Genomic DNA, 13,234 nt, shown 5'->3' on the forward strand with positions numbered 1-13,234 from the left:
GATGGCACTCCACCCTTTTCCGGGAGAGAACCACGGACTCGGATTTGGAGGTGCTGATTCTCATTCCGGCCGCTTCACACTCGGCTGCGAACCGATCCAGTGAGAGCTGAAGATCCCGGCCAGATGAAGCCAACAGGACCACATCGTCTGCAAAAAGCAGAGACCTAATCCCGCGGCCACCAAACCGGAACCCCTCAACGCCTTGACTGCGCCAAGAAATTCTGTCCATAAAAGTTATGAACAGAATCGGTGACAAAGGGCAGCCTTGGCGGAGTCCAACCCTCACTGGAAACTCTACCAACCACTTCTCTTGTGTTGGTGCCAGTAGGGGCAAAACAAAAAGACCTTGAGACATGAAGGTGTCACATAAAAAAAGCCAGTGGAACAACATTTGATAGATGATTTGCATGTTTTTTGTTTGATTCTGGAGGACGGTGTTTGTCTGCATGGGCGACTAAATCCAACCTGTACTTTTTGATATTGGGTAAATAAACCTTTTGTACTAAAACCACTTTGTTTGCAGTTAAGTTTCGGACCATTCCACCACAAAAGGATCGTTTCAAGATGTCTTATGGGGCGGCATAGATCGGTTGGTAGAGTGGCCGTGCCAACAACTTGAGGGTTGCAAGTTCGATTCCCGCTTCCGCCATCCTAGTCACTGCCGTTGTGTCCTTGGGCAAGACACTTTACCCACCTGCTCCGAGTACCACCCACACTGGTTTAAATGTGACTTAGATATTGGGTTTCACTATGTAAAACCCACTATGTATTATATAAATATAATTCACTTCACTTCACTTCTCCATCCTTACTGTATATGGGTAAGGCCAATACCATAAGGCAGAAGACATTGAAAACTTGTTGAGTGAGGTCCTAACTTTGAGCAACTGAAACGTAACGTTGAAGCTACATGCTTTTTGACACCGTTTAATCAATGTCAGGTTGTGATGTTGATTTGACCATTGAATTTTGGTTATTTGTCAATCAAAAATGTGGATCCAACGTCAGACGTTGCTGACTTGGCTAGCGGCACTTCTAACTTGTTTATTTTCCCAATGATCGTACCTTGCCTGTCTTAGACATCACTTTGTGCGATCAGACACTCTTTAAATGTGTCCAAACTCTCGCGGTCTCTCCGTGTAGCTTTGGCAACAGCTTTGAAATAGCATTTTAGCATATTAGCCTCCGGCTTGTGGCACAATCACTTTAAAGATTTTATCGCAAAGGGGGATTTGTTAGGTTAGTCTGGGTAGAGTGAAATAGACACTGCGACATGAAGCTGGCCCCCACATGTACCTACCTGCACGTGCATGGACATTTGCCGCCGTCCGTACTCGGCCCTGCCGTAGTCGTCGCTGTAGCTGTGCGAGTGGATGATGCTGGGCTGGCTCAGGTGTCCGTCCCGCGTCCTGAGGGTGGACAGGTCCTCACTGCGCGAGAACCCCCCGTGGGCAAACTGCGGCACGTAGCCCGGGTGCGACAGCTCGGGCTCGGGGGCCAGCAGCAGGGGTGCGGGGGGCGGCGCCCGGCCGTGCTGGTGGTGCTGGGGACCGTCGGCCGTCGCCAGGTGGAAGAGGGGATTCTGGAAGGAAAGCGGGTAGCGCATGGCGGCGGCCTGCTGTTGCTGCAGCTGGGATAGCGAGTCGGTGGTGGTGCCCATCTGGCTCAGCTGGCTCAGCCGGAGGCCGCCGGACATGCTGGAGCCGCCGGAGCCAGCTGACAACCTCCCACCCGCCCTCAGCTGGCTGCTCAGGCCCGACCCCAGGCCGCCACCGCCTCCGCTGCTCAGCCCCCCGAAGCTGCCCATGCCGGCGATGGAGGCCTGGGAGGAGTTGAGCATGTCCACCGACTGCAGGTTAGACACGCTGTTCATTCGGGAATCCTGGAGGTCCATCATAAATACGCTTTTACTGACACTGAGCACCTGCATGCCCCCCTGATCAATCATGAGGTATGAGTGAGGGTGGTGGTTTTACCGTGGGGGCCTGGAAATATCGGAAAGGCCTCACAGTATTTCCCGGCAAATACCGCAGAGGATGAGTTGGCGAGGTGGGGATAAAAAGCAAAAGAAGCAGATGCCATGGTTGCCTACAGCCGTGGAGATATCATGGAGTATGAGCAGCATGCTCTCATACTCATCCCACTCTTCGACCTATTGGATGGAATGATGGCTGCACCCGCCGGCCCCGCCCCCCTCTACCGCACCCCGCCGGACTCACCTTGGCGTCCGGCTCCGTGATGTCCGAGCTGCTGGTGCAGTAGGCCGGGCTGGATCGGGCCAGGGGGGGCCGGGACACGTAGAACATGTCTTTGGACGGCGCTCGGTGGAGGTGGTCTCGGTCCTGAAAGCTCATCTGGGGGCGAGATGGCATGACCCCGGCCGTGGAGGTCGGGGAAGGCAAGCGCGTGATGTCTATAGAGCTGGACGACACACCGCGTCAGGACTGTGGCGTCAAAACAGCGGGGAAAAAAAACAAAAAAAAAACGCACTCTGCGCGAGGTTTCCGAATACTAGCCACACATGACTATAAGCCACAGATATGATGCTATTTACACAGAAATATTTATTTACATACAGTGGGGCAAAAAAGTATTTAGTCAGACACCGATTGTGCAAGTTCTCCCACTTAAAATGATGACAGAGGTCTGTAATTTTCATCATAGGTACACTTCAACTGTGAGAGACAGAATGTGAAAAAAAAATCTAGGAATTCACATTGCAGGAATTTTAAAGAATTTATTTGTAAATTATGGTGGAAAATAAGTATTTGGTCAACCATTCAAAGCTCTCACTGATGGAAGGAGGTTTTGGGTCAAAATCTCACGATACATGGCCACATTCATTCTTTCCTTAACACGGATCAATGGTCCTGTCCCCTTAGCAGAAAAACAGCCCCAAAGCATGATGTTTCCACCCCCATGCTTCACAGTAGGTGTGGTGTTCTTGGGATGCAACTCAGTATTCTTCTTCCTCCAAACACGACGAGTTGAGTTTATACCAAAAAGTTCTATTTTGGTTTCATCTGACCACATGACATTCTCCCAATCCTCTGCTGTATCATCCATGTATCCATTTTGGTATAAACTCAACTCGTCGTGTTTGGAGGAAGAAGAATACTGAGTTGCATCCCAAGAACACCATACCTACTGTGAAGCATGGGGTTGGAAACATCATGCTTTGGGGCTGTTTTTCTGCTAAGGGGACAGGACGATTGATCCGTGTTAAGGAAAGAATGATTGGGGCCATGTATCGTGAGATTTTGAGGCAAAACCTCCTTCCATCAGTGAGAGCTTTGATTGGTTGACCAAATACGTATTTTCCACCATAATTTACAAATAAATTATTTAAAATTCCTACAATGTGAATTCCTGGATTTTTTTTTTCACATTCTGTCTCTCAAAGTTGAAGTGTACCTATGATGAAAATTACAGACCTTTGTCATCATTTCAAGTGGGAGAACTTGCACAATTGGTGGCTGACTAAATACTTTTTTGCACCATTGTACCTTAATTGTTTCCAAACGGTGCCTGTAACACGGCAGTAAAACGGCTGATCAAACAAAACAGAAGTCATTGTCATGGACCCCAATCAGCTCAACAGACTCAATAATGCTATGGTGACGTTTTGGTGAATTTACTGAGGAAATTGTGAAACAGAAAAAATACCCCAAAAAATGCCATTGTAAGTTAATAATACTAACACAGACACTCGTAAAGGTGTTAGCATATTAGCTAATACTAATGACGCTTGCTTCATTACGTTACGATAGCATGTACAAATATGCAAGAAAACACTCCTACAGACATCACTCATGGGACGGTTTTAGTAAGTATTAACTGTTTTAGTTATATTGTAAAACTCACAAAACCCCAAACCAGTGAAGTTGGCACGTTGTTTAAATCGTAAATAAAAACACTACAAAGACAAGATATTTGATGTTCAAACTCATAAATTTTTTTTTTTTTGGTAAATAATTAACTTAAAATTTCATGGCTGCAACACGTGCCAAAGTAGTTGGGAAAGGGCATGTTCACCACTGTGTTACATCACCTTTTCTTTTGACAACACTCAATAAACGTTTGGGAACTGAGGAAACTAATTGTTGAAGCTTTGAAAGTGGAATTCCTTCTCATTCTTGTTTTATGTAGAGCTTTAGTCGTTCCACAGTCCGGGGTCTCCGCTGTTGTATTTTACGCTTCATAATGTGCCACACATTTTCGATGGGAGACAGGTCTGGACTGCAGGCGGGCCAGGAAAGTACCCACACTCTTTTTTTTTTACATTCTTGCTGAAATAAGCAGGGGCGTTCATGAAAAAGACGGCGCTTAGATGGCAGCATATGTTGTTCCAAAGCCTGTATGTACCTTTCAGCATTAATGGTGCCTCAACAGATGTGTAAGTTACCCATGCCTTGGGCACTAATGCACCCCCATACCATCACAGATGCTGTTTTTTTAACTTTGCACCTAGAACATTCCTGATGGTTCTTTTCCTCTTTGGTCCGGAGGACACAACGTTCACCGTTTCCCAAAAAACTATTTGAAATGTGGACTTGTCAGACCACAGAACTCTTTTCCACAATGCAGCAGTCCATCTTAGCTGAGCTCAGGCCCAGCGGAACCGCCGGCGTTTTTGGGTGTCGTTGATAAATGGCTTTGGCTTTGCATAGTACAGTTTTAACTTGCACTTACAGATGTAGCGACAAACTGTAGTTACTGACAGTGGTTTTCTGAAGTGTTTCTGAGCCCATGTGGTGATATCTTTTACACACTGATGTCTCTTTTTGATGCAGTTCCTGAGGGAACAAAGGTCTGTTATATCATCGCTTACGTGCAGTGATTTCTCCATATTCTCTGAACCTTTTGATGGTATTACGGAGCGTAGATGGTGAAGTTCCTAAATTCCTTGCAATTTGTAATGTTTGCAATGTTGTTCTTCAACTGTTTGACTATTCGCTCACGCATTTGTTCACAAAGTGGTGACCGTTTCCCAATCCTTGTTTCTGAATGACTGAGCATTTCACGGATGCTGCTTTTATACCCAATCATGGCACCCACCTGTTCCCAATTATCCTGCACACCTGTGGGATGTTCCAACTAAGTGCCATCCATCCATCCATCCATCATCTTCCGCTTATCCGAGGTCGGGTCGCGGGGGCAGCAGCCTAAGCAGGGAAGCCCAGACTTCCCTATCTCCAGCCACTTCGTCTAGCTCTTCCCGGGGGATCCCGAGGCGTTCCCAGGCCAGCCGGGAGACATAGTCTTCCCAACGTGTCCTGGGTCTTCCCCGTGGCCTCCTACCAGCTGGACGTGCCCTAAACACCTCCCTAGGGAGGCGTTCGGGTGGCATCCTGACCAGATGCCCGAACCACCTCATCTGGCTCCTCTCGATGTGAAGGAGCAGTGGCTTTACTTTGAGTTCCTCCCGGATGGCAGAGCTTCTCACCCTATCTCTAAGGGGGAGCCCCGCCACCCGGCGGAGGAAACTCATTTCGGCCGCTTGTACCCGTGATCTTATCCTTTCGGTCATGACCCAAAGCTCATGACCATAGGTGAGGAGGGGAACGTAGATCGACCGGTAAATTGAGAGCTTTGCCTTCCGGCTCAGCTCCTTCTTCCAACTAAGTGTTTGATGAGAATTCCTCAACTTTATCAGTATTTATTGCCACCTTTCCCAACTTCATTGTCACCTGTTGCTGGCATCAAATTCTAAAGTTAATGATTATTTGCAAAAAAAACCAAAGTGTTTATCAGTTTGAACATCAAATATGTTGACTTTGTAGCATATTAAACTGAATATGGGTTGAAAATGTAAATTATTGTTTTCCGTTTATATTTACATCTAACACAATTTCCCAACTCATATGGAAACGGTATATAATAAACAAAAATACTTTCTGATAAAGTTGATGTTTTTTTAAATTTTTGGACAAACAGCTGGTTAGCATTAACAGTCTGGCTTCAACTAAAGTCGGACACTTTTCCTTTCCTCTCCCTTCTCGCTTCGTTGTGTCTTGTCTTAACTTTCGCGGAGCCTCCGAAATCTGAAGTACGGAATCAATTAACAGGCCTCATGCCGACATTTCACCACCATGTCGGACTTCTTACCTTACAAACAATCACAAAACCCTCTCTCGTCTTCTTTGGGCCCTTGCTCTCTTTCCAGCATGTTGATTTGTTTCATCTTTCAAAACCCTTTATGTCTTTCTCTTTGGTGCCAAAAGGGAAGAACATTGCGCCCACAGAGTGCGTTTTTTTTCTTTCTTTTAAAATGTGCAATAGTGGAGCATCTCGGCGTTTACCTGTTGAGATCCCGCATCATGAGATTCTGGAACTCGGACGAGATGCCCCTGTTGAAGCTGGGCCGGGCCAGGAGCCGCTCCACCTGCCGCTCCTGGATGCGGTCCGCCTGGTGGCTCGGCTGCCTCTGCAGGTGCGGGTTACGCAGGGCCATGCTGATGTCGTTCAGGAGGCGGGGCAAAGGGCCTAGTTTGATGATGGCGTCCTGTGATTGGAGGGCGGAAAGAACCTGAGTTTGACACCGAATCACAAAATGAGACCAACAGAACTACTAAAGTAGGAATTCTACCGAAATACAGAATTGAAATAGAATAGAAAGTACTTTATTGATCCCTGGGGGAAATTCAGCACCACATTTCGCTCACAATAGACAATAATAATAATAAATAATCCATAACATATACTATATATATATAATATATGAATAATATAAATATATTCTACATATATTCTACATTTAATTGCAGTCAAGGAACATATACATTATACAGTCTGATGGTTCCTCTCTTTAAGAAGGGGGACCGGAGGGTGTGTTCCAACTATCGTGGGATCACACTCCTCAGCCTTCCCGGTAAGGTTTATTCAGGTGTACTGGAGAGGAGGCTACGCCGGATAGTCGAACCTCGGATTCAGGAGGAACAGTGTGGTTTTCGTCCTGGTCGTGGAACTGTGGACCAGCTCTATACTCTCGGCAGGGTTCTTGAGGGTGCATGGGAGTTTGCCCAACCAGTCTACATGTGCTTCGTGGACTTGGAGAAGGCATTCGACCGTGTCCCTCGGGAAGTCCTGTGGGGAGTGCTCAGAGAATATGGGGTATCGGACTGTCTTATTGTGGCGGTCCGCTCCCTGTACGATCAGTGCCAGAGCTTGGTCCGCATTGCTGGCAGTAAGTCGAACACATTTCCAGTGAGGGTTGGACTCCGCCAAGGCTGTCCTTTGTCACCGATTCTGTTCATAACTTTTATGGACAGAATTTCTAGGCGCAGTCAAGGCGTTGAAGGGTTCCGGTTTGGTGACCGCAGGATTAGGTCTCTGCTTTTTGCAGATGATGTGGTCCTGATGGCTTCATCTGACCGGGATCTTCAGCTCTCACTGGATCGGTTCGCAGCCGAGTGTGAAGCGACCGGAATGAGAATCAGCACCTCCAAGTCCGAGTCCATGGTTCTCGCCCGGAAAAGGGTGGAATGCCATCTCCGGGTTGGGGAGGAGACCCTGCCCCAAGTGGAGGAGTTCAAGTACCTAGGAGTCTTGTTCACGAGTGGGGGAAGAGTGGATCGTGAGATCGGTGCGGCGTCTTCAGTAATGCGGACGTTGTACCGATCCGTTGTGGTGAAGAAGGAGCTGAGCCGGAAGGCAAAGCTCTCAATTTACCCGTCGATCTACGTTCCCATCCTCACCTATGGTCATGAGCTTTGGGTCATGACCGAAAGGATAAGATCACGGGTACAAGCGGCCGAAATGGGTTTCCTCCGCCGTGTGGCGGGGCTCTCCCTTAGAGATAGGGTGAGAAGCTCTGCCATCCGGGAGGAACTCAAAGTAAAGCCGCTGCTCCTTCACATCGAGAGGAGCCAGATGAGGTGGTTCGGGCATCTGGTCAGGATGCCACCCGAACGCCTCTCTAGGGAGGTGTTTAGGGCACGTCCAACCGGTAGGAGGCCACGGGGAAGACCCAGGACACGTTGGGAAGACTATGTCTCCCGGCTGGCCTGGGAACGCCTTGGGATCCCCCGGGAAGAGCTAGACGAAGTGGCTGGGGAGAGGGAAGTCTGGGTTTCCCTGATTAGGCTGTTGCCCCCGCGACCCGACCTCGGATAAGCAGAAGAAGATGGATGGAGTCTGATGGCTGTCGGTATGAAGGACCTCCTGTGTCGTTCCGTGTTACATTTTGGGAGTCTGAGCCTTCCACTGAACGTGCTCATTCTCTCCGCAAGGTCCAAGTGTAGTGGGTGGGAGGTGTTGTCCATAATGGCTAGGAGTTTTGCTAGACTTCACCACCACCAGAGAGTCCAGCTCCACTCCCACCACGTTACTGGCCTTCTCTACCAACTTGTCCAGTTTGTTTGTGTCCCTCACTCTGAGCCCGCTGCCCCAGCAGGCCACGGCGTAGAAGAAGGCGCTTGCCACCACCGACTCGTAGAACATCTTCAACATCTTTGTACAGACGTTGAAGGATCCTAGCCTCCTGAGGAAATAGAGGCAGCTCTGTTCCTTCTTGTAGAGGGCCTCAGCGTGTTTTGACCCATTCAGCTTGTTGTCGATGTGTACTCCGAGGTATTCATAATCCTCTACCATGTCCACATCCACCCTCCTGATGGAAACAGGGGTCGCCGGAGTACTCTTCCTCCTTCCCAGGTTCACAACCAGCTCCTTGGTCTTCATCACATTAAGCTGGAGGTGGTTCTTTCCACACCATGTGACAAAGTCCTCCACCAGCGCCCTGTATTCCTCATCTTCACCATCCTCAATACACCCCACTATCGCAGAGTCATCAGAAAACTTCTGAAGGTGGCAGGACTCTGACTGATCGTGAAAATCGGTGGTGTAAATGGTGAAGAGGAAGGGGGAGAGGACTGTGCCCTGTCAGACACACAGTCCTGCAGTCGAACGTACTGTGGTCTGTCAGTCAGGTAATCTACAACCCAGGACACCAAGGTGGCCTCCACCTGCATCTTCTCCAACTTCACACCCAGTAGCCCAGGCCGTATAGTATCGGAAGCACTGGAGAGGTCAAAAAACATGACCCTCACACTGCTCGCAGGTTTGTCTAGGTGGGTGTGGGCTTGGTTCAGTAGGTAGATGACTGCGTCCTCCACTCCCAGTCGGGGCTGGTAGGCGAATCGGAGTGGGTCAAGGTTGGGCTTGACTGTAGGGCGGAGTTGTTCCAGGACCAACCTCTCCATGGTCTTCATGATATGGGAGGTTAGCACCACTGGTTGCGTGCACTTGGGGATGGGGACCACGTATGAGGTTTTCCACCGTGTGGGGGCTTTCTGCAGCCTAAGGCTCATGTTGAAAATGTGCTGGAGCACACCACACAGCTGTGGGGCGCAGGCTTTGAGCACCCTGGGGCTCACACCGTCAGGACCCAGGGCCTTGCCTGTGTGTAACTTATTTAGCTGTGCGTTTGCCTGTTCTGCAGACAGACACACTGGAGGGGTCTCAGGTGGTTGGGGGAGGGCGAGATCATCATTCTGAGGGTGAGGTGTTAAGTGGGGGGAGGCAAACACTGGGGTTGGGGGGCTGTGAGGAGGGGAGGGGGCCTGGCTGGCATGTCTCGGGGGGGAAAGCTTGTCGGAGCCACTGTGTCAAGCCACTGTTAAAGAACTGGTTTAGCTCATTGGCCCTCTCTTTGTCTCCGTCCACCCCCCGATGGTTTGAGGCCGGTGATGGCCTGCATACCTCTCCAGACCGCCTTCATGTTGTTATCCTTCAGCTTCCCTTCCAGCTTCCTCCTGTAGTTCTCCTTGGCCTCCCTGAGTTTGGTCTTCAGCAGCACCTGAACTCTTTTCACCTCCTCCCTGTTACCAGCATTGAATGCCCTCTTCTTCTCATTCAGTATGGCTTTGATGTCTTTGGTCACCCACGGCTTGTTGTTTGGGTAGCAGGTGACCGTCTTTGATGGGACATTTGAGTCAACACAGAAGTTGATATAGTCTGTGATGCACTCTATGAGCCCGTCAATGTCCTCACCATGAGGCTCTATTAGCACCCGCCAGTCAGTTACCTCAAAACAGCTTTGTAGTGTCTCTTGGACCCCTTCTAACCATTTTTTCACAGTTTTTTTGGTCACAGGCAGTCACAGGGGGTTGAGGTAAACAAGGTTGTGGTCTGACCGGCCCAGCTCTGGGAGTGCTATGGAGCTATACGCATCCTTGATGTTTGCGTACAGCAGGTCCAGGATCTTATTTCCTCTGGTGTGGCAGCTGACATACTGAGTAAAGTTGGGGAATGATTTGTCCATAGTAACATGGTTAAAATCCTCCGAGATGAAACTCTTTGGGAAGAGTTTTGCTTGTTCTTTCGATATTTTTGCAACACATAACTTCTTTTTACGCTTATAAAAACACCTTCACGTTATGCCTTTGCCATTTAATGTAATTATTAATCAGTAATTTAACAATTTACTAGTATTAGAGGTTATACTACAACTACATGAACCGCGTGTGGATGAACCACAGCTGAAACTGTACTTTTAAGAAGTAACACAATCCACGACTATTGGGTTCAAAATGTAAACAAATGAGCTAGTAAAATGCTAACATTAGCGTGCTAACAGATGAAAGGCTAGCATAATTTTAAGAAGTAACACTGACTATTAGGTTTAAAATGTAAACAAATGAGCTAAAATACTAACATTAGCATGCCAACAGATGAAAGGCTAGCATACTTTTAAGAAGTAACACAGTCCATGACTATTAGGTTTGAAATGTAAAAACATTAGCTAAAATGCTAACATTTGTGTGCTAACAGATGAAAGGCTAGCATACTTTTAATAAGTAACACAATCCATGACTATTAAGTTTAAAATGTAAAAAAAATGGCTAAAATGCTAACAGTAACATGCTAACAGATGAAAGGCTAGCATACTTTTAAGAAATAACACAATCCATGACTATTAAGTTTAAAATGTTAAAAAAAATAGCTAAAATGCTAACATTGACATAATGACATTTCCAACATGTTAAGCTACTGGGTTTAAAATGTAAAAAATAAGCTAAAATGCTAACATTAACATGCCAACAGATGAATAACTAGCATACTGCTAACAGTAACATGCTAACAGATGAAAGGCTAGCATACTTTTAAGAAATAACACAATCCATGACTATTAAAAAAAAAAAGCTAAAATGCTAACATTAGTACGCTAACAGATGAAAGGCTAGCATACTTTTAATAAGTAACACAATCCATAACTATTAAAAAAAATAGCTAAAATGCTAATATTGGCGTGCTAACAGATGAAAGGCTAGCATACTTTTAAGAAGTAACACAATCCACGATTATTGGGTTCAAAATGTAAACAAATTAGCTAAAATGCTAACATTAGCGTGCTAACAGATTAAAGGCTAGCATAATTTTAAAAGTAACACAATCTCTGAATATTAGGTTTAAAATGTAAACAAATGAGCTAAAATGCTAACATAAGCGTGCCAACAGATGGAAGGCTAGCATACGTTTAAGAAGTAACACAGTCCATGACCATTAAGTTTAAAATGTTAAAAAAAATAGCTAAAATGCTAACATTGACATAATGACATTTCCAACATGTTAAGCTACTGGGTTTGAAATGTAAAAAATGAGCTAAAATGCTAACATTAACATGCCAACAGATGGATAACTAGCATACTTTTAAGAACACAATCCATGACTATTAGGTTTAAAATGTGGAAAAAAAAGCTAAAATGCTAATATTAGCATGCTCACAGATATAAGGCTAGCATACTCTTAAGAAGTAACACAATTCATGACTATTAGGTTTAAAATATGAAAATATGAGCTAAAATGCTAACAATAGCATGCTAACAGATGAAAGGCTAGCATTTTTTAAAGAAATAACACAATCATGACTATTAAAAAAAATAGTTAATGTGCTAACATTAGCATGCTAACAGATGAAAGGCTAGCATACTTTTAAAAAGTAACACAATCCACCACTATTGGGTTAAAAATGTAAATAAATGAGCTAAAATGTTAACATTAGCATACTAACAGATGAAATGCTTGTATACTTTTAAGAAGTAACACAATCCATGACTATTGGGTTCAAAATGTAAACACATGCGCTAAAATGCTAACATTAGTGTGCTAACAGATGAAAGGCTAACATACTTTTAAGAAGTAACACAATCCATGACTATTAGGTTTAAAATGTAAACACATGAGCTAAAATGCTAACAATGGCATGCTAACAGATGAAAGGCTAGCACACTTTTAAGAAGTAACGCAATCCATGACTATTGGGTTCAAAATGTAAACAAATGAGCTAAAATGCTAATATTAGCGTGCTAACAGATGGAAGGCTAGCATACTTTTAAGAAGTAACACAATCCATGACTATTGGGTTCAAAATGTAAACAAATGAGCTAAAATGCTAACATTAGCGTGCTAACAGATGAAAGGCTAGCATTTTTTAAAGAAATAACACAATCATGACTATTAAAAAAAATAGTTAAAGTGCTAACATTAGCATGCTAACAGATGAAAGGCTAGCATACTTTTAAGAAGTAACACAATCCATGACTATTGGGTTCAAAATGTAAACAAATGAGCTCAAATGCTAACATTAGCGTGCTAACAGATGAAAGGCTAGCATTTTTTAAAGAAATAACACAATCATGACAATTAAAAAAAATAGTTAAAGTGCTAACATTAGCATGCTAACAGATGAAAGGCTAGCATACTTTTAAAAAGTAACACAATCCACCACTATTGGGTTCAAAATGTAAATAAATGAGCTAGAATGTTAACATTAGCATACTAACAGATGAAATGCTTGTATACTTTTAAGAAGTAACACAATCCATGACTATTGGGTTCAAAATGTAAACACATGAGCTAAAATGCTAACATTAGTGTGCTAACAGATGAAAGGCTGGCATACTTTTAAGAAGTAACACATCCATCCATCCATTTTCTACCGCTTATTCCCTTTCAGGGTCGCGGGGGACGCTGGCGCCTATCTCAGCTACAATCGGGCGGAAGGCGGGGTACACCCTGGACAAGTCGCCACCTCATCGCAGAGAAGTAACACAATCCATGACTATTAGGTTTAAAATGTAAACACATGAGCTAAAATGCTAATAATGGCATGCAAACGGATGAAAGGCTAGCACACTTTTAAGAAGTAACGCAATCCATGACTATTGGGTTCAAAATGTAAACAAATGAGCTAAAATGCTAATATTAGCGTGCTAACAGATGGAAGGCTAGCATA

At 45.4% G+C, this 13,234-nt stretch overlaps 1 protein-coding gene across 12 annotated transcripts in view; it reads right to left on the reverse strand.

Moving 5' to 3' along the window:
• Positions 1 to 13,234, reverse strand: part of syngap1b (synaptic Ras GTPase activating protein 1b) — a 390,106-nt gene that overhangs the window by 82,005 nt on the left and 294,867 nt on the right. For 10 of the 12 annotated variants that reach the window (XM_061882342.1, XM_061882344.1, XM_061882348.1 and 7 more), the window contains 3 exons: positions 6,303 to 6,505; positions 2,220 to 2,421; positions 1,301 to 1,882 (listed from right to left, as the gene is read on the reverse strand). In XM_061882342.1, the coding sequence (XP_061738326.1) occupies positions 1,301 to 1,882; positions 2,220 to 2,421; positions 6,303 to 6,505 (987 nt within the window). The remainder of the gene's footprint in view (positions 1 to 1,300; positions 1,883 to 2,219; positions 2,422 to 6,302; positions 6,506 to 13,234) is intronic. The other 2 variants (XM_061882347.1, XM_061882352.1) reach the window with 2 other exon arrangements.

The sequence above is a fragment of the Nerophis ophidion genome, linkage group LG21 (genome assembly GCF_033978795.1).
Source record: "Nerophis ophidion isolate RoL-2023_Sa linkage group LG21, RoL_Noph_v1.0, whole genome shotgun sequence".
In the NCBI taxonomy this organism is placed as follows: Eukaryota; Metazoa; Chordata; class Actinopteri; order Syngnathiformes; family Syngnathidae; genus Nerophis; species Nerophis ophidion.